The sequence below is a fragment of the Linepithema humile genome, chromosome 2 (assembly GCF_040581485.1).
Source record: "Linepithema humile isolate Giens D197 chromosome 2, Lhum_UNIL_v1.0, whole genome shotgun sequence".
In the NCBI taxonomy this organism is placed as follows: domain Eukaryota; kingdom Metazoa; phylum Arthropoda; class Insecta; order Hymenoptera; family Formicidae; genus Linepithema; species Linepithema humile.
The window spans coordinates 28,798,811-28,820,502 of NC_090129.1; the positions used below are offsets into that span (position 1 = coordinate 28,798,811).

The following is a 21,692-nucleotide window of genomic DNA, read 5'->3' on the forward strand; positions in this document are numbered from 1 at the left end:
ATCATTATCTTTGTCATCGATAAACTACAAACTAACTGCCAAAGCAAAAGTTCCAAAATTTATTGACAGCAAAGAATTAAAAAAAAAAGAAGTGACAAAATATTTAAAAACCCTACCTATCCGAAAACTCTAATGGAAAATCCTACCTAAGAGAAATTCTACCTAACAGAAAAGTCTACCTAATAAAAAATTCTATACCGAGGAGTTCGTAAAAAACCTTAAATCGATAAGGTTTAATAAGATTGAACGAGTTTTTCGCGGAATCGTTTGAAAGTTTCTCGCGGAACCGTTTGGGAATTTTTCAGGATGCTAGCGCAGAGCTCAGATCAGTTACCGCTATTTGCATCGAAAATCCGAGAGCGATTGTCTCGATGTTTCTCGCAGAACGCTAGCGCAGAGCTCGGCTCAGTTTCCGCTAGTTGCGTCCGAAATTTGTGTTGATAGTCGATCATTATTCAATGTTCGATCATATCAACGTTTCGAGATCCGTGCTCAACCATCATCGATGGGACCACGAATTTCGAAAGTCCATGCTTAACCATGGGATCAACACTAGAACTACCGACGATCAACATATACCAATTTCTATTTCTTTTTTCTTTTTTTTATAAAAAATGATGAAGAGAAAAAGTGTATTAATCAATTTAATTATTTAACACAATGCAACATAGAAAAAAATCTCAAAAAATACAGTATTATAAATTTAAGTAATTGTTCTAAAAAAATAAACTGGTTATTTTAACCGTTTTGGTAGTTCTGGTGTTAACGCATAGGACCACGGATGCATGGATAGGCTAGGAAAGATTACGAAGAATTGGCGTATAGCAAGAATAAATATATTTCAAAATTGTTAATAAAAAATGTGTTCCTTTTTTTATTAGATAAATTGTTTCAAACCATATGTTATACCATAATTTATTAATAGATTTACGTTTGTGTAAAAAATTTTCTTTTTCATTTTTCATTTTTATTTATGATACGTACATATGTATTTAAAAATTTTCTTATTTTTGCTTTTCAACGCCAATTTGAATAATAAACCCTGGAAAGATATAAAAAGGTAAATCACTTACCGTTGGAAAAGAAGAAATAAAAGTACACAATTACACAGTAAAAAGAATTTTGCTATCGCAATAAAATAACCGTTGCTATTGCATATTAAATAAATTAGCGATAAAATTTCGCTATTATAACTACTTTTACAGATTATTTGACATAGATTTACAACAAAATCTATTTTGTTAAAAAAAAATAGAGAAATTTTGAGATAAGAAAACAAGTTAAAATTTGCTGTTACAACAAAATAATTTATTTTTAATAAATTTATTTTACTATTGCAATGAAATTGTCGCCATTAATACAAATTTTGATAGTATGATAAAAATAAATTTCTTATTATGCATTAGCAATATAATTTGCAGATTTAACAAAACTAATTTCAGCAAATAAAATTAATATCTGTAACAAATCTCTTTGCTGTTCAAATAATAATTAGTTGTAAGATATTTCGCTACGATAGCTTATATAAAATTTGCTGCGGCTGTAAATTCTTTTTATCCGTGTATTAACAAGTTTTTTTCTTTTATTTTATGTATAATCTTTTTTTTAATATTTCTATTCTTCTATATTTTTTTTTGTATAAAAAAATATATAAATAAATGTATAAACAAACATAAATACATTATTTAGGATAAAAATATATTGGGTTATTTAGAAAGTTTGTAATAATTTTTATAATAAAATTGAAAGCAATTTTTATATGTTTAGAGTCATCTTTGTTCAATAATATATGCACCGTTGTTTTCGACAACTTTTGACCATCTTTAACAACTTGTGCATACATTACTAAATAAAGATATATAAGCATATAAAAATTGTTTTCAATTCTGTTATAAAAAATTTCTACAAACTCTCTGAATAATTCAATATATCTTGCTCTGATCCGTCAATCATGAAATATATTTCAAATGTTCCAGAGTTAAATATTCATCAACGCATCTAAGTCTTAGCCTATCCATTTAAGATATTGGATCAAAGAAATAGTGTACTTTTCATATTTTTATTTAAAGTATTCTTGTGTATATATATAATTATATTTTTATTATTATATAATTAATATTTAATATACATTGATTCGAAGGACTATTAGGCCGATAAAAATTGCTTAATCAAAATCAAAATTAGAAACACTTTGCTCTTTTTTAATGTACAACGCATTTTGCAGGTTACATATTTTTTAATGATTTTTATAATTTTAATCTAATATAACATGTATAATATATTTTCTGAATATATAATATTGGTAACACATAAAAAAATTTAATTTAAATTTCTTAAAAGAATAAGTACTTCGTTATTTAAAAATAAGTGCACGTACAACTCAAAATATTTGAAAAAAATACGTGAGAATAAAATTTTGATTACTATAAAGCGATAAAAATTATACGGTCTGCAAAATGTCTCAAAAATATTTTTATACTATTGTTCGATCCATTATCTTAATAAAAAAGACAAATTGGACTCACCGATCGATGCGCAGCAGCGGAGTTGTCGTTCTGTTGATCTGCTTAGTTGATCTGTAAAATACGAAAATAAATCAAAATTATAGTTGCATTCAAAATAATGAATATTTACAACATTTTCAACAAATGAATGAATTATTATTTACCGTAAAGTTGCTCCGCCGGCGCCCGATGCTCCTCCTGAGCCTCCTCCTCCTCTCAGTGGTCCTTCGAAGCACTCACACTGAATCACACGCGTTCGCGGCGCATGCATTGCTCGCATGCGTACCTGAATACGAAAATCGCGCGATACTTAAAACGACACTCCCGACATCGCAGGCGAATCGAACCGAACTGTCCAAGCTGCGACGTTACGCGCGAATTTCGTCCGCGTTTCAGACGACCACATTTATCAATTGGGGCACGATTCTCTCAAAACAGAAGGCAAAGGTAAGCTCGAAGAAGATGAGGTGCGATTAGTCATGCAATCAACCGACTAGATACAAGACATCTGAAAAGCAATCGGTAGCGTTTGACTAACTCCGGTAGCCGTCCTCGACTACCTTCGACAGTCCGGCTATCTGTACAACTAGCGCGCTGCACGTAGAACCGAAGATTGCCCTGCCGTAGTCGAGATTTTATGATTGAAACCGACCTTTCCCTCCCCCGAGCCAAGCCTAAAGTCAAAAAAAATCGTGTCCCAATATTTGTCATACAGCAAAAATGCGTTCATCTATAGATTCGCTATAATTCTCGGCATTAACGGCACTCCCGACGCGCATTTTGTTATACTATACGACGGAACGAATATATTTTGTAGCACCGATTACGCGCACAAAGTTGATCTGTAAAATAAAAAAATAAATGCAGATTAGTGTTTGAAATAATAAATATTTATAAAATAATTACTGCGCACATTAAACTTTATATTCATTTATTTACACACGTCTAAACAAAGAATTAAAATTTTCAAAAATATATTTTTTGAATACAAAAAAAAATTTAATTAGTTGAAATAATAATATGTAAAAAATTTCTAAGAATGGTGAATATTAATTTACTATTATAAATATTTTACTAAATATTTAAAGTATTTTAAATATTTTATATGCGCTACATTATATAATATTTTATATGCAATATTTTGCGGATAACAAATAAATGAATAATTACCTAAGCGTTGCTCCACCGGCGCCTGATGCTCCTCCTAAGCCTGCTCCTCCTCTCAGTGGTCTTCAAAGTATTGCACACACATTCGCGATGCGAATTATTAAATCGCACGGCACTTTATAAACGGAACTCCCGACGCGCATTTTATATAATTGCAAAATTACGGCGGAATGATATTACAATGATTACATGATATTTTAGACGACACTCCCGACGCGTATTTTGTCATGTTAGGACAAAAGTAAAACTCGTATATTGCTCGCACGGAATACGCGTTCGACACCCCACCGCGTACGCAACAGGTAACGATTGGGAGGGGGAGGAAGGTGGAAAATTGTAAGGAGTAATAAGAATTGAAGTAGGGGGGATAACGCGCCGATACGCGAAACGGTCTGTCTCGTTCAAGTGCCGCCGTGCGAATAGTAAAATCCAGCTCAAGCTCAAGGATAAGGTCAAATTGGGAAAAGTACTATTTGGAAGAAGTAGGGAAAGGAATGTATACATGCCGATTAGTGTGTGCAAGAAAGAAAATGTGAAAGTGAGGAAGAAAGGATATAAAGTACGTAGGTCACAGAGCGAACGTAAACAACCCCACTGAACCCCCCCCCCCATGCCGTGAATCAGCGTCGAAATTCCTCATATGATATACCATATTTTCCACATTATAAGATATTCTTTGGCGTTCAAAATTTTAATTTTGATAAATAATTTACTATTTTATTTTTTGCTTACTATCGTATTTTGTATCGTATCGTATTTTTAAAATTTTTATCTGTAGATTTGTCAGCGTAATCCAATATAAAAATTAATTTTACTTGATTAAAATTCAGCGTTTTAAAGCTCTTTGAGCGTTTTTCTATTTCGTATTATAACACAAATGAATAAATATACGAATAAAAATCAAATTAATAAATGCCCACGTAATAAAAATATGACGAAACACGTCGCTTTGCGTAAACACAACTGCCCGCGCAATAAATTTCGATGAAATAAATCTTTCAAAATGCGCTATTTAATCGATGTACAATGCGAAATTTATGTTATACAATTCTTATTTATTGAGATATAATTTGTATTTTCCATTTTCTATTACCTATTTTAAGCAAATCAATTGCGCAAAATTCCTTCTTTTATGATAAATAGATATTTGATGCTTGAATGTTTATTTATTGTGAATGTTGATTTATATTTAATTAAAATTGAATTAAAGGATAAAAATTACAAAAAATTAACCCAGCAAACACCAAGTTACAGTTATATAATTGTTAGTTGTAATTTCCCACTCAACAATATAACTGTTATATAATACACGTGTTATATAACAATTATATTATTGAGTGGGAAATTACAACTAACAATTATATAACTGTAACTTGGTGTTTGCTGGGAATATGTATTGCATTATAACATTGGTAACATTGCTAATCGTTACCCGCGTTTTTATGTCGTTTGAACATTGATTTGTAACATTAAAAATACTCGGAAACTTGATTTTAAGTTTATTGAGAGATTTTGGAATGATTTGCCATATGTCTACAAATTAAATATTGCAAGAATTATTTTCACATATGCACCTATTTATAACATTTAAATTTCTGTACTCACTGTACTAACTCCAACCCTGATTTCAATTCACGGCAGCGATCGGTGAAGCATCAGCTAATCGCTATACTTGTGGTAAACAATATATTCCAGCAATCTTTCGGCACTTTGATCGGCACTTCTGCTAGAAATTCACGTTTGTCATGCACTTTTAACGAGTAAATCGTTTGATCAAGCAAGAAATTCGTTACTACTTACCAAACCAAACGTTGCACAAAACGACGGCTGGAAAGAAGGTCACTAGTAGCGTCTATTGACACGACTGCCAATATCAAAATATAATATATCAACACCGACCGAAAAGGACGCGCGTAATACATGCTCTGATAAATGTCTTTTTCATGTTTTGCATTAGAACATTGGTAACATTGCTAATCGTTGCGCGCGCTTTTATGTACTGTTTGAAACAATAATTTATAACATTAAATATTGACAAACTTGATCAATCATGCTACATATTCTTGCGTGTTCAACGTCCAAGCGGACATTCCGCAGACTAGCACTTTCATCAAGATCGTCACTTGGTATTAATAAAATTAATAATCATAAAACTCGATTTATGATTCCTAATATATAAGTATATTATAATACTTAAAGTGCAATCTATATCTCTCCCATACTTAATGTATAAGTAAAATTTTCAATTTTTTTAACCGCAAAAATTGCATTAATACTGATTAGATTTCTAAAATTTTAATTTTTCTACAGGTACGACAACGAATACGGTTACGCGAGTCATATAGCCGATTTAATTCAATACATGTATAACGCCGATTTCGGAAATGTTCCTGTAATTGGACAAATTATTGATGAGAGTGACGACTAACGACTATAAAAAATTCGGACACTCAATATTTTACTTTATATTCTTACTGATGCTCACCTCATATTTTCTATATACAATTATAATATTTGAAAAAAAAAAGATATCAAATACTTCAGAAATTTCAAAACATAAATAAAGATTAGAAAATTCGAGCATGTTGTATTTGTAAAATAGATTATTATAATTAAAAAACTATAAAAATATTATCAATGATTCGTATATATAGTAACTGATAATGTATGCATTACTAATTATGCATACATTTAAATATATGAATAATTGTTTATAATACAATATTTGTATAACAAATAATTGTACTTTACAGCTGACAATGAGGTGTTACAATTTGTACCAGCTGTGGATTCTTCGCATCAATTATAGCGAAGAACTAATTTTCAAAAATTCGTACACACCGAACAAAAATTTAGTCTTTACTTTTGAAAATTATATTGCAAAATTGTTACATTATACAAAATGCAAACGCAAATTAAAATAAACTTTGCGCATAAATTATAAATTGCACGCAGATAATATATAAAGTACTGATATTGTTTGACTATGTAAAAGTTTTATTCGAGTGTGTATTAAATTTTTAATTTTTCATAAGACTCAATTAAAAAAAGAATCGTAAAATGTCATAAAAATCAGGTTAACTATATCAATTGTCGTATCAATAGCTACATAAATAATAACTGCTGTTTTTCCTTTACATTTTCAAATTTTATGTATATTACTTACTTACCAACATAATGCGCAGCAATGAAATTGTCGTTCTGTTCTGCAAAGTTGATCTGTAAAAATATTAACCAAATTATAACAGCACTAACAATAATTTGTACCCAAAAATAATTACGCATATCAAATATTTTATTTGTCTTTTAACCAAACAGCTAATAAAAATTTTTCAAAAATTTAACTGTTTAAAATAACAATAATACAAATAAAATTTAATTTATTAATTTTTGTTACTTATATTTATGTATGGCATATATTTAATTATTTTTTGCTCTCTCTCTAATATACATTTACATTATATTATATATTATTTTACAAATCTTGCAACTTTTTTATTTTTTATTGTATATTACATTAATAACAATTTATTTTTATAATAATAATAACATAATTTCTATTAAAATTCGTTTCTTTTAGATTTAGAGATAAGTGGGAAAGAGAAAGAAAACGAAGCAAGGAGAAAAAGTGAGAAGGAAGTTCAGATGGCAATACTGGATTTACTCGCTGACTTCGCGCATGCGCACTCATTTTAGGCTTCACAAATTTCCGAGAGTTGCGCTACTGTATATACTGTGGCTCGGTAGCAGATATTGCATCACTGCTTCTCACTTGTGTGGAATGGAACTTTGAAATCCGCTAGAAAACATCGCGTGTGATCATCGTACTTGAAAGAAACACATACCTACGGGCAGACGACATGGCAGACAATAAAATGATAGATATATTAAAAATCCTACATTTAGAACATCTGGAGAATAATTTTAAAAGTAAGTTAATAAGAATAAATTTACGTATTCTTATTACAAAAGTCTTTCAGTAAGTTAGGTTAGGTTAGATTAAGTTTTACTCTTCTTTTTCCTCTTCTCTCTTTTCTCTCTCTTATCCCCATAGTAAATAAGTATTTCACAGTTTGTTACTTTTTATTATATATATCATTATTCTTATCTTTCTAATATCCTTATAAAATTTCAGCTTCTTTCTTTAATTTTGCACATGCTATCATAATGTATGATGAATATTTGATGTTGACTTTGAAGAAGACCTGATATAGGTCGAAACGTCGTTATTATATGTTTACACAGGCATGATCTCCTAGCACTGGCTGTTTGCTTTTTATTAATCGTTTGGTTTCAAATTATTTGGCCTTAAATTTAATCTTTATTTTAAATTCTAGCAATTTATTTTTAATATCAATATCACATTTCTTCAAGTAAAAATATTGGAACATGTTTAATTAATATTATGATAAATTATTATTATTATATATATATATTATATATTATTAATATTATGATTAATCATACGTATACTATACATAAAATATTATAAATGTTAATCACTGACGTATAAAGAACTACTATAAAACAAAAAATCTTAAAACAAAAATTTTATTACTTTAGTTCATTATGAAGTTAATAACAAATTTACGGCTGTCAAAGTTGAGATTTCATGATATATTTTTATATTTATTAAAGTCAAACGCAAAGAAAATTTATCCTATTATCTTTTTGGATACTATTTTTGCATGAAGAAAATAGCACATATTTAATAAGAATTTAATAAGAATTTAATAAGAATCTTAAATATATAATAAAGGGATAATCCTCATATATATTTTATCCTGATAATTTCTTAGTCTGAAATATTATCTCATCTATCTATATATATATGGATATTATTGAGATTTCTTTTAGCAATAATATTAATAAGTTTTATTTACATCTATGATTTTTTGGAGGGTAATAATTTAATCATGAGTTCTTCTAATGATGAGTTTAAAAAAAATATAGAGATAATTTTACGTTTAGATGATAATGCTTCTCAACTAATGAAGATTAATAAGATTAGTCTAATAATAGAAATTAAAGATCCAATAAAACTTATTAATATTATTGCTAAAAGAAATCTCAATAATATCCATATATATATATATATATATATATATATATATATATATATATATACATGTAAATAATATTTCGTAGAAACAATTTGTCATTTGGCTAACACTAACATAACATAACTAACTAACATAACTAGCATAACTAACACTACAAGTTTTTTCCAATTCTTCCATTGAAACTCGTATCCATGGTTTAATTTTATCGGATGACAAAATGCTATTATATGGTTTGGTTGATAATTGATACCTTGGAACATCAGTAATTACATATCGGTTTTTGTTCAAAGCTTTACGCACTTTGTATGGCTCTTTATACTTAGGCAAAAGTTTTTGGTTAACGCCCGGTCTCACTGTCAAGTCTTTTATCATTACCAAATCGTCCTGTCGATACAAAGTTGGTTTTTTGTGCTTTATATCATATCGCGTTTTGTTATACAATTGTAAATTTCTGTTAGCTTCGTGTGCACAATCTCACAGAATTGATGGCTGTTTTTCCAGATCATTTTCTATTTCGAGTAATGTTTTAATTCCGAATTGCAAGTCGCGATCCGCATGATTTCTTTGCTCATATCCCAGCAATAATTTACTTGGTGACGAATTAATTGCTTTGTGAAAGGTGTTATTGAGTATATATTGCGCGTCTATTAATTTGGATTTCCATTCGTTAGGCGAACTTACTAACTTAGCTAACGTATTCTTCAAGAATCTATTTACTCTTTCCGTCTGACCATTGGCCCACGGCAAAGCTACTGCCACTTGCACATGATTTACGTTGAAGGTATCGAGACATTGTGAGAATACTCTTGACGTGAAAGCGGTACCTCGATCGCTGATTATTCGTTTCGATTATTCGGAGCGCCGAACATACCAAATAAATACATTATGTGCTCTATCGCTTCCTGTGTTCCAGTTGATTTTATCGCAAACAGCCATGTATATTTCGTAAATGCATCCACCACTATCAAGACGAATCGATAATTGTCCGGAGTTTTTTCCAACTGCCCAAAGTGATCAATGTGCAGTGTCTCGAAAGGAATAGTCCCTTGTTTGACCACTTACAATTTCCCTTCCGATCTTTCGGTGGAAAAAGTTGTAATTAAACATTTAATACAATTTCGGATATATTCCTGAACAGTCTGCTTCATACAAGGAAACCAGTACGTGTTCAAGATTCCCTTCTTTGTTTTTTGTACTCCCACATGACCTAACTCGTCGTGATACACGCTGATAACATTATTTACCATGACTTGCGGTACTACAAATAATAATCGTTCCTGATATACTCTGTAAACCAATGCATTTTCTAGAGTAAAACGCTTATTTTCCTTATATTCTAAAGATACAGCTAAGTCACGTATGCGCTCGTCCGTCATTTGCCGCTGCATTAGCTTGTCTTCCAAAGTAGGCGCGTTAATTACCATTATGTGGCGACTCAATGCATCCATATCCACATGCGTCATTTTTCCCGCTGGCCGGTGCACCAATTCAAAGGTATAATTTTGTAGAGCTAAGCTCCATCTCGCGATTCGTCGATTTATTTCGACTTTTTTAAATGCATGAACAAGAGCGTTACAATCCGTTATTACCTTAAAATTTAAGCCTTGCAAATATATATGGAATCGCTCGATCGCTTTCACAATAGCTAGAGTTTCCAACTCATAACTATGATTTTTTTTCCACATCTGTCGTCGCTTGACTAAAATAAGTAATAGGCGCAAATGCCTTATTTTCTTGCTTTTGCAGTAATACTGCTCCGAATCCGAGAGCGCTTGCATCGGTTTGCAATTCCGTCTCCGCATTATAATTGTATAATCTTAAAACCGGATAGGAAGTTAGCTCTTTTTTCAAATTAATAAATGCTTGGTTTAACTTCTCGTCCCACATGAACTTCGCATCTTTACGTGTGAGTTGATGTAAAGGATGAGCTTTCAACGAAAAATCTTTGATAAATTTCCTAAAGTAGCTAGCTAGTCCTAAAAAACTTTGCAACTTTATAGTTTTCGGCGCTAGATAATCCGCAATGGCTTTGATGTGTCGTTCACTCATCGTGATATCTATATTCGAGATCATATATCCTAAATAATCAATTGAATTTAAAAAAAAATAACATTTTGATAAACGCAGTTCTAAACTATATTGTTTTAAGGTAATCAATACTTTTTTTAGAATTTCTAAATTTTGTTTAATCGTTTCCGTCGCTATCATTATGTCGTCGACATAAATTGAAATTTTCTCCTCTCGTACTAATTTATCAAAAATCTGGAAAATACGTTTTTGCAACTCTGCGGGAGCTTCGGAGTAACCAAACGGTAATTTTATGAACTCGAATTGTCGGTACGGCGTAGAGAAAGCAAAATATTTCGTGCTCTCCGGATCAAGGTCTATCTATGATAGAACCCGTCCTTCAAGTCCAAACTGGTAAACACTTTCTTTCCGTGTAATTTATTGAAATGGTCTTCGATAATCAGAAATGTATATCTCTGTTTCTGAACAATTCTATTTAACGATCTTCGTTACGAAGGTCGATGCACATTCGCTTTTCTCTTCCCATTCCGCTTGATTACTAATACCACCCGCGAGCAATATGGTGAGATACTCGATTTAATAATTTTCCGCTCAAGCAAATCGTCCGTAATCTCTTTCAATTTGATTCGCTCGTTATATGAAAATCTTTTCGACCCGTACGAAAAAGTAGCCTCTGTTTTCAAATAGACTTTAAATAGACTTTGTGATTATCTTTTATCGGTTCGACCTTAAAGTTGTCGACTTCTATAAACGTTTCAATCAATTTGTCTCGAATACGAAAATCGGTATTTGCTTCTAAATTATCCCTAATTATCCCTTATACGTAAACTCTGACTCCACAAAATGTGCTGTATCTCCGTCAATTTTCGGAATTTCTCTTTAAAACTTGGCATACGTATTCTCGAGACATGTATCTTTCAAAATATTACAAAACTAAAAAATCAATTTTTTTCAAAATTTTACTCTGTCTATAGCTCTTAAACAAGATTGTCGGAGGGCGGTTACAAAAATCCAACAGTTTCAAAAATTGTAACTTTGCGAATCATCTTGGTAACTGTTATATCTTCGACACTTAAGTAAGAGTATGTTACAATTTTTTGTAACCGCCCTCCGACAACCTTTGCGTCTGTTGCGTATTGTTATTATGTTTTTCTAAATTACTATTTACTGTGTATCACTCACTGATGATGGCCAAAACAAACAGGCCGTAACGTCTGTTATTGTTATAACCGATTCTTTTAAATACACTTTACTGAGCAACTAATACCTGGCTCTGGGCTTATATAGGTATTATTTTTAAAACTTATTAATTTATTATTTTCTAAATGTATATATTTTTTCTGTATCAGAACATAAAATTACAAAACAAGTATTACAACATCTAGATGAAGAATTAATTAAGGAATTGATACCCTTGATTGGAGATAGGAGTACATTTTTAGCGTTTTGGAAACCAAATTATAAGGTGTGTACGTATTTTGTGTAAAACGAATAAAATTTCGAATATAAATTTTTACTATATTTAAGAACATAATACGGAAAGTTCTGATTCTGAGGGTTCACTTTCGAATATATCGAATTTTATAGAATCAGTTAAATTAACCAAACAAACTATGATTTGCATCAAGGAATTACTTTCAAAAAGCAAAACAGGAAAAGAAATTTTAATGTATTATAATTCAACAAAAAACTTACCTGAAATACTAAAAATTAATTTATGCAATATAATTATTTCTTATATTGAAAACATTCCTGCAAAGTAAATTTTATTTTATTTTACTTTACTTTTAATTGTATATATTTATTTAATTATGTAATTTTTTGCAGTATGACAAATGAATTGGGTGAACTATAGCTAAAATGATTGTTCAGACTTTTCCAAGTGAAAGATCCGAAACGTATTATGTTCCTCCAGTTAGGAAAAAGGATTCCATACATAATAAATCAATGGCATCGAAGGGTAAATTGATATCTATGTGGCGAAATAGAAAATACAAAAGCAATCAATTGCTTGAAAAAGTCATCAAAGTAACCGTAAATCAAACGGATATTAAGCAGACAGGTAAATTTTTATAAAATTATAATTATACAATACCCATACAGCATGGAATATTCTATGAATGTTCTACGAATATTCTTTAGAATATTCGTGAATATCCTATGAGTATTCTATGAATGTACAAAGAACATGTGATGTCCCGCTTTGAATGTCCTTAGAAATTTTTATAAATATTCTCAAATAATCTACAAATGTTTTATGAATATTTCTGAATATTCTGTACTTTTTTTAATATTTAGGAATATTCATAGAACGTTTATAGATTTTTCTAGGAACATTCAAAGCGGGATATCGCATGTTCTTTGCACATTTAAACGTTTTATGCACATTTATGGAACAATTATAGGTTATTCACGAATATTTTAAAGTATATTCATAGAACATTTTTGAAATATACTCAATTTTCTTACTATTCAGAAATATTTATGAAACATTAGTAGATCATTAAAGAATATTTATAGAACATTTAAGGAATATTTATTGAGACATCGTACAATATTTATAGAACACTTCTGGAATATTCCCAATTTAAATTTGTATTTTAAGGGGATCTAAAGTGGTCTGTTTTACCTGTTTTATTTAACGAAATTTAATTTTAATTTTATTTTATTTCTATTTAATTTTACGAAAAATAGAAGGTAAAACAGATACGTCTCTGTTTTATCTTCTATTTTTCGTAAAATTCGTTTTTTTGCCTGTGTGGCTTGAAAAATCCTTTCAAATCGACCATCCGTAGTGTATTAGCATATGTACTTTACTTACATAAAAGGACTTTTCATTCTACACAGCCAAAAAAAAGTTAAGTGTATTTGAAAAAAACAAGTAAAACAGACCACTTTAGAATCCCCTTAAGGCGGTACTTCAAGGAACTTCTAACATTTTTAATGTTCGCTATCACACGTTGAACGATTAGCTTCATTTGGCTGTACTGATTGTTTTGTTTTTAATTTGGCTTTTACCAACCAAGTTTTAATGACGTTGATAATTTCATCATCTGTTATATTTACATGATTTTTCATTGTGGTGAGTCTGACGGATTCTGAAATAATAAGGAACATTATTTTGATTGTTTTTTTTTTAAATAGATATCCTAGCAAATTTTTTTGAAATTTCTCTTATTTTCCAGTGTAATTAAAACATTTCTAAACAAATGAATTTTACTAAAACTTTGCACCACACAGCGTGGTTTAAATATTTTTAATTAATTTATAAATATATTAATTAGTTTAACACATAAAATAAGATATAACCTTTTTAAACATAACTTTTCTAAACATAATATAGAAATTAAGATAAAATTTGCAATACTTACTAAGGACTAATTTCACCAAAATTAAATCCTTAAAAATCAGGTTTCCCTTATGCCCCTCCCAGCTGTTTTCTCTTCCAATTTCGGGTGTTAAAATTCGACACATTACTTTCTTGACAATGATTTGTAGATTACTACCCATTTTTGACAATTTTGTAGCCTAAAAGATTATCATATAAAATATATGTATATTCATTTATATAATTATAGTATAATTTTAATTATATATTTTAATTGTGTGTATTATAACAATCATTTTACCACGTCATGGAATATTTGTTTACCTTGTAAAGTTCTCTCAATTTCTTGAAGCTCGATGTTTGATTTCACTGGCAAACTTTCAATGCATTGTAATGAGAGTTCACTTGTGATATTTTGATTAGCATTTTCTTGATCAACGGGAAAATTAGGCTGCTTTAATGATTCTACGTGCTTATTTAATTCTCCCATTCGACCATTAATGCTTTGTAGGTGTCGTAGAACTTGGCGTTGAAATTCTAAAGAATTTAAAACATATAAATGAATACAAAACGGAATCTTAGCACATTTTATGAATTGCTGTTGCAAATGAATTAAAAAGTATGCATAGCAATATGCATTGTAATATGCACTGAAACATATTTTTTCCATACATATTACCTTTCATTTTATTTGCGTGTTTTTGAAAATTAGTATGGATCTCAGCTAAAATATTATCAGAATGTTGCTTTTTGCTTTCGCCGAATTGGTAAACATTATTATTTGATTTATTGCTATGTGCTTTATTAGCTAAATTTAAAAAGAAAACTTCTTAGAAAACTAACGTCAAAATTCTTCATAATTTTTTCACTTAATTAACTGTACTTTTATGTGCCGAATTTGGTGAAAATACAGTTTTATCTGCTTTATATGTCGGAAAATTAATGGACAATTCCTCTTTGCTACACTCGTTTTCCGTGTCAGTGTCTATATCACTGTATTTTCTCTTTTAGGTTTCGGTACACGAAGTACTTTTCCATATTCAACAGATTCAAATAGTGATGAGAGATTATCTTTAACCAATGTTATTTTGCATTTTCTTTGAGCTGTTTTATAGTCGTCTAGGCAAAATATAATATATAGTTAAGTTATAGTTACTTGATAAAAAATTTTTTTTTTTTTTAATTTCATTTATATAGTAAAGTTATATTTACTATTCAATTAATTGAACAATTTTTAATAAATAAACTAAAAGTAAAAATCATACGAATATAGACAAAATATGAACATTTATCTATTAATTAAATATATCAAACTTTATAAAGTGTTAAATGCATATTTATAATTACGTAGAAAAAAATGCATAAAATTAAACTACACATTTTCTATTATAGGTAACTGTATAAAAGAATTTTAAACTTATTATATATTTCAAAATATATTTTTCCATAACTAATTGTACAAGATCTAAACTGTTACAATTGTTTCAACCTTATTGTTATATTTATTCTGTTTTACTATTTAAGTTATAAAAACTATATACAAATTTTAAAAAATATATAAGCACAAAAAACTGCAATTTAAATATATTTAAGTTTTTTGATGTAATATTTACCATATCGTCCTAAAACTCTGATACTCATTGTTTTCCAATCATCTTTGGAATGTCTTTTTTTTTAATAAGCTCAGATAATTTAGATAATTTTATCGTCAATGGCCACACACATTGCTTTTCACTAGTTATCCAATTATTTGGAACAACTTCTACAGAGTCATCTATTTGAAAATGGCAAACGCACCATGCCATATTTCTGAAAGTGCAAATAGCATGTTCAGACAGAATAAAGTTCAGCTACGTACGGATTTGTTATTCATATGATATCATCACAGTTAAAATGAAACTGATTGCGTATCAAAAGCTGGACACAATGATACACAATGAGCTTGATCAGCTCAATGTCGGTATTTTGCTTAAAGAGATGATATGGCAACATAGACAAGTTGCACGAGCCTGTCGCCTTTTCATTCTGTATCAAATTGGGAACATATCTACACATATCATAATACGATACAAAGATACGTAAAAAGTCCATATGCGATTTAAGAGTCGCACGCTAAAAACCCAAATAGAAGAAATTATTACTTTCATAAATATTCAAAGCAATCTGTCAAGCAATAAAAATTTTATGACAATGTAGTAAGCAACATGGAAAACATAAATAACATACATAAAAGAAAAATATGAAAATATTCTGTTAATAATATCAAACTAAATAATAAAAAATAAAATAATAATGCAACAAAACAAGAAGTACAATCAAAAGTTAAACTAGCAGAATTAAAACTTAATATTAAAAATGTAACAAGTATTTGAGAAAATAAAATAGTAATAAAAATAAATAATGAAATTGATAATATGAAACTAAAAGAATGCTTACAAGATAGATATGATTACATCAATCGGCGTTTATAAAATGAAACTTAAAAATCCATAAAAATAGTTGGCATTAAAGATCTTTGAAAGGAAATAGGAAATGATCTAAAACTTTAAAATCAATTTATGACTGATGAAGACAAATTTAAAGTACAATAATATAATAGAATCGAGATACTCAAAAACAAAGACTGTTTTTATTGAACTGACGTATTTTATTCCATAAAATTCTTTAATATTAGACGAAAAGAATGCAAAGTGTACGAAGATTTATACACGAATAGATGAACAAACTGCTTACAATATGGACAAACATTAAACAGTATGACTTGTCAGACTTGATCGATGGCTAAAACCTATTAGGGATTATTTAATAAGGTGCCCTCTATAATATATATAACATTACTATTGGCATAAATATTTTAGAGTATAATATAATTTACTATTGACATAAATATTTTAGAGTATAATATAAGTAAAAATTATACAAATATTATGATTGCAACATTAACCAATAAAATTAAATATTTAGGAATAGATAATAAATTAAAATCCCGTCTTAGATTTAAAATCTTAGATTTAAAATCAAGTTAATAATACAACGTTATTTAACATTTCAAAGTGTTAATACCCTAGCAGCATTTCTAGTAAACGCTATGAAATGATAACAGCCAATGCAACCAGTAAACCATTACCGTCGCCGTTACATAGCGCTTATCAGAAATGGGTAGAACTTAATGAGATACAAGTAACTGATAAATTTTAATAATTTTAATAATTAATGAATTAGTTGAAACTTATTGCTTTTGCACTTTGAGGGAACTTATTACAAAAAAGTATGAAAATATTAAAATTATTTACACGTGCAACAAAGGAAAAATTATTGCATTATTATCTTTATATGGCAACAACATTGATTTGCATTTAATTTCTAATAATGAATATATTTTTAAACAACTAAGTTTGTCAAGGTTTACAGTATAAATACCTAGAATTGCAGAATCACAAGGTTTCATAAAAAATGATTTTTTTGTCGAGAAACGTTTGTCCAATAATACAAATAATATTATTACAGTATATTATGTTGCATATTTTAACAATGTCATTATCAAACATTTGTGCATAACAATCAGCAGTGTTTAATTTGAAAGTGCAGGAATTTAATTTTAATTCTTTATATTGACCTAAACAATTTGGTAATAAAGGTCCGTTATAATGTTCTTTGGCAACAATATTATTTTCAGATTTTTTAATCTTGAAATATTGTTATATTCAGAAACACGCCGTATTATTTGTTTAAGTGGTTTTTCTTTTTTTTTATTTTTTATCTTTTTTATATTTTTAATTATATCATATAATTTTCGAACAGAAAAGCTGAAAATTCATTTAAATTGCCAAATTGTATGATACCCTCATGTATGTGTAACAAATTATGTACATTATAAGAAACAAAATCTTGGCCATAAATATCAATACTTGTTTTAACAAAGCATTTCATTAGATTTTTTGCATAATTCACTATGTCTATTCTTTTGCAGCATTCGTTACTGCACATTATTAGAGTAGCAACGTGTGATGTCAAGAAATAATAATAATAAATAATAATTATTATTTTTTGAAAGAATTTGTTTGAAAATTACAGGTCCTGTAATAATATGAGTTTAAATTCTGTTGCTTTGAAGCGAGAACATTCTTCAAGCGATCTACCTTTACGTGGAAATTCAACAGGAATATATTTATTTAAGTTTTTGATTTTATTTGAAATCAATTCTACTTGCTCATATGAAAGCTTATACGATTGTTTACCCAAAACCCAACCATATTTTTTATGTGTAATCAATCTTTTCATCACTCCTAAACAAATAAGATGCATGTAATCTAATGTAATATCTTTAATCATATGAAAATGAGACAAATTCGTCAAAATAATTATCCCTTTGTAATAATCTTCATCATGTTGTTGTCTAAATTCAACATCTGTTCTCTTTATAATATTTGTCTGTGGAAAGCACAATATATTATTAACCCAACAACCTTCTGCCTTGCATTTAGTGCAGCTATAATAACCGGTATGGTTTTATATATTTAAAATATAAGATTTAGCGGGCGCATCACATATTATAACTTTTATTTTAAAATCATATTTTTGATTGTTGATAAAAATTCTAGTAGTAATTCCATTAGTAATCACACAAGTAAATCGCTTCATTTACAAATTCTTTTAAATATTCATTTGGGTTTTTCGGTTTACCCCCATACAGCACACAAAGATTGCATACACATTGCATCAATCTTTCATCGCAATGTTGCAATATTGCAAATTCACTGCAAAATGTTGTTGCATCATTGCTGTGGGATTGCAGCAACGTTAAAATGTCCGCCTTTAGGAAGATTGCAACGAAATATTACGGTAATATTGCAATGTAATGAATTTGCAATAATGCATTGTTATTGCAATCTTAGACCCAGGGAGAACACCATAGAGACAATATTTTTATATGCAACATTATTCCCCAGGGAGAACATCAGGTCGAAGAAACGTCTAATAGACGTCTATAGAAAATATTGTCTTTATATTTTTTAATATATAAATATAAAATTGCTATGACAATACATTTTAATTAAATGTTTTTATTTGTATTTATGTTAACATAAATAAAATACACATAACATTGCATAACATGTTAACATTGAAATAAAAGTATATTTTCTTTTATATTAAAAAAAAATAAAAATCTTTTTAATATTGTACTTTTTTTAAAGTAAATAATCTTGTTTGTTATATTATTATTTTTCATTAATAAAGTCTTATATCTAGTCTTATTTTGTACGCTATTAAGTGAAATTTTGAGAAGATAGATTAATTAATGCATGTAATATGGACAATCTTCGTAGACATATTTTCCCTGGCTTTGATCGATTATTTCTCAGTAACTAATCAAATACAGACATGCAGTTAAACTTCACGCGTTGCTGCCATTCATATATTCCACCTTTTGTTGCCAGTAATAACGAAATCATTTTTAAATTTATTATTTTCATCAACATCATTGTAGCTTCTGCTTTTACTTTCTGTGGTAAAATTGTCAATATCACTATCATGATCATAGTCTACTTGCATGCCAGTATTATTGTCATTTATATTTTGACATTGTAGATAATGATTTTCATTTTCACAGATTTCAATTTCAGGATTAAGTGTTTCATTAGTGATGTTTTTATTAAATGCATGAATATTTATATCACTAATTTTATGTAAGACCAAACAATTATCTTAAAAAGATCTATTGGTATTTAATAATGACTGTTTAATTTGTGTAGATGATCCTGCTATATCAATATTAGTTTGATCTTCAATAATTCTCCTTATGTGACGTTTTGAAATATACACTTTATGTTTTAATGCGTTAGACATATTTGTTACTAATGTTAGATATATAATAACGTTAGATAACGTGCAATATATTATTATTATAGTTATATACGTACATTTAAGCTTAAGCATACAAGTTTTACTAACACAAGTATTGTTATAAAAATAAAATATATATTTTAGTTCAATCTAAAAAAATAACATATAATTTAGATAATTAAATAATTACTAATTGAAGATAAGAAGACAATTTCAATATAGATAAAGATCCTTACCTATTAGTTGAATACCAAATAAATGTATTTAGAATACTGGTAGCAACAAAATATAAACAATATATTATATATATTGCACTGTAGAACACCCTATATAAATGTTTGATGATATTTTCTGAAACAATATAGTAAAATAGATATAGATCATATCATAGATAAATACAATTTATCATAGATAAATACTTTTCTAATCGATCTCAGTAATTTTGAGGTTATAAATTATTAACCCTAGATATATGATTTTCTATTAATGAATATAACATTTTTAGTATATAGATTGCTATAACTAAACATAAATATTGTCAAAAAGTACTTACCTCTTTTTTCTTTCTTTTTAGAACAAGAAATGTGAGATCATACGAGATCATACGACACGTGGCAATAATGAATGATGGACTAGCGCAGACGCAGCGATGCCGGCGCCAGCTAACACAAGCGTGAACGTGCACATGTGCTGCGCAGAGCATACGATACAATTTAAATCAATTTAAAAAAAGAATATTGCAAAAAACTATTTTATTATAATATTTTATTATTAAAATGTATATTATATATTTTATATTAAATTATATATAAAATTTGGATTGTGCAATGTTTCTGAAATATTAATGTCATATTGCTACAAACGTGCTGGTATTTTGTGGATCTATATCTCTGCAATGTCTTTGTAATGTTGAATTGCCATTTGCAATATTGCAACATTGCTGCAATGTGATTGCAATGATCTGTGCTGTATGGGTAAGGCTGTCAAGGAAACATTGGAAGCACTTCGCTGGGAAGTGCTACCCCATGCGGCTTATTCACCAAACTGTGCCTCTTCCGACTACCACTTGTTTCGGTCGATGGCACACGCACTTGCTGAGGAACACTTCAACTCTTATGAAAGCGTCGAAAAATGGGTCTTTGACTGGATAGCTTCTAAAGATGAGTCGCCGTGGGATCCGCTTATTGCCAGGAAGTTGAGAAAAAGTCACATCTAACGATGGCCAATACTTTAATTAATGTATTTTTTCATTTGTTTCTTAAATAAAGACTTAATTTTTCCAAAAAAAAACCGGGTTTCAAGTTATAGACCTAATACCATCGAAATGATAGCGCTTTCGCGTCGGAGTTTGGCTGCCACTCCAGCATCCTCTTAAAATGTATATAATTTTTGTGATAACATATATACATATATATAATATAAAAAGTATGATATAATTTATAACAAATACATGCGTCATACATATATATTATTTACATTTAACTTTATACATTTATTATTCATGATACATGTTTCTGCGGTTAAATTATTAATAATTATCGCCTCGTTAATGATATTTACAAGCGAATAAAAAATGTGAGACAATTATTTCTACGTTAAAAGCGACTACTTTCTTATTCTTATGATGTATTGACTTAATACCACAGTGATGGACATTGAATATATTTCTTCAATGCTTCCAAAAATTATTTATTTTAAATAATTTGACTCGAAACGAGTTTGAGAAATTATTCGCTCATTTAACCGACACCAGTAACG

At 28.8% G+C, this 21,692-nt stretch overlaps 1 protein-coding gene, 2 long non-coding RNA genes and 1 pseudogene across 4 annotated transcripts; 1 reads left to right on the top strand and 3 right to left on the bottom strand.

Annotated features, from left to right (window-relative positions):
- Nucleotides 1-730: 730 nt before the first annotated feature.
- On the bottom strand, nt 731-3,995 carry LOC136998041 (uncharacterized). Its single transcript, XR_010888620.1, has 3 exons — nt 3,675-3,995; nt 2,669-3,346; nt 731-2,576 (listed from the first exon to the last, which is right to left on the bottom strand). It is a non-coding gene; the product is annotated as an uncharacterized lncRNA (long non-coding RNA).
- A 45-nt stretch (nt 3,996-4,040) lies between these two features.
- Nucleotides 4,041-20,754, top strand: LOC105676010 (uncharacterized). 2 transcript variants are annotated; one of them, XR_010888616.1, is made up of 6 exons: nt 4,041-4,230; nt 7,252-7,601; nt 9,648-9,894; nt 12,112-12,227; nt 12,590-12,824; nt 20,509-20,754. It is a non-coding gene; the product is annotated as an uncharacterized lncRNA (long non-coding RNA). The 2 variants fall into 2 exon arrangements; XR_010888615.1 differs by lacking the exon at nt 9,648-9,894.
- Nucleotides 13,276-15,891, bottom strand: LOC105676009 (uncharacterized). The gene is made up of 4 exons (XM_067349892.1): nt 15,704-15,891; nt 14,392-14,627; nt 14,134-14,290; nt 13,276-13,860 (listed from the first exon to the last, which is right to left on the bottom strand). Exons 1-4 carry the CDS (start codon nt 15,729-15,731, stop codon nt 13,703-13,705), a joined length of 579 nt encoding a protein of 192 aa, XP_067205993.1. The 5' UTR covers nt 15,732-15,891; the 3' UTR covers nt 13,276-13,702.
- On the bottom strand, nt 15,879-18,810 carry LOC136998037 (uncharacterized; annotated as a pseudogene).
- Nucleotides 20,755-21,692: the final 938 nt, after the last annotated feature.

Bases quoted from the DNA above. Each gene is read 5' to 3' on its own strand.
- LOC105676009 (XM_067349892.1), bottom strand. From the start codon at position 15,731: ATGAGTATCAGAGTTTTAGGACGATATG. The intron at 14,628-15,703 runs GTAAATATTACA...TAAATTCTTTAG, and splicing joins CAGAGTTTTAGGACGATATG to AATTTCAACGCCAAGTTCTA. The intron at 13,861-14,133 runs GTAAGTATTGCA...TTATTATTTCAG, and splicing joins TTTGGTGAAATTAGTCCTTA to AATCCGTCAGACTCACCACA.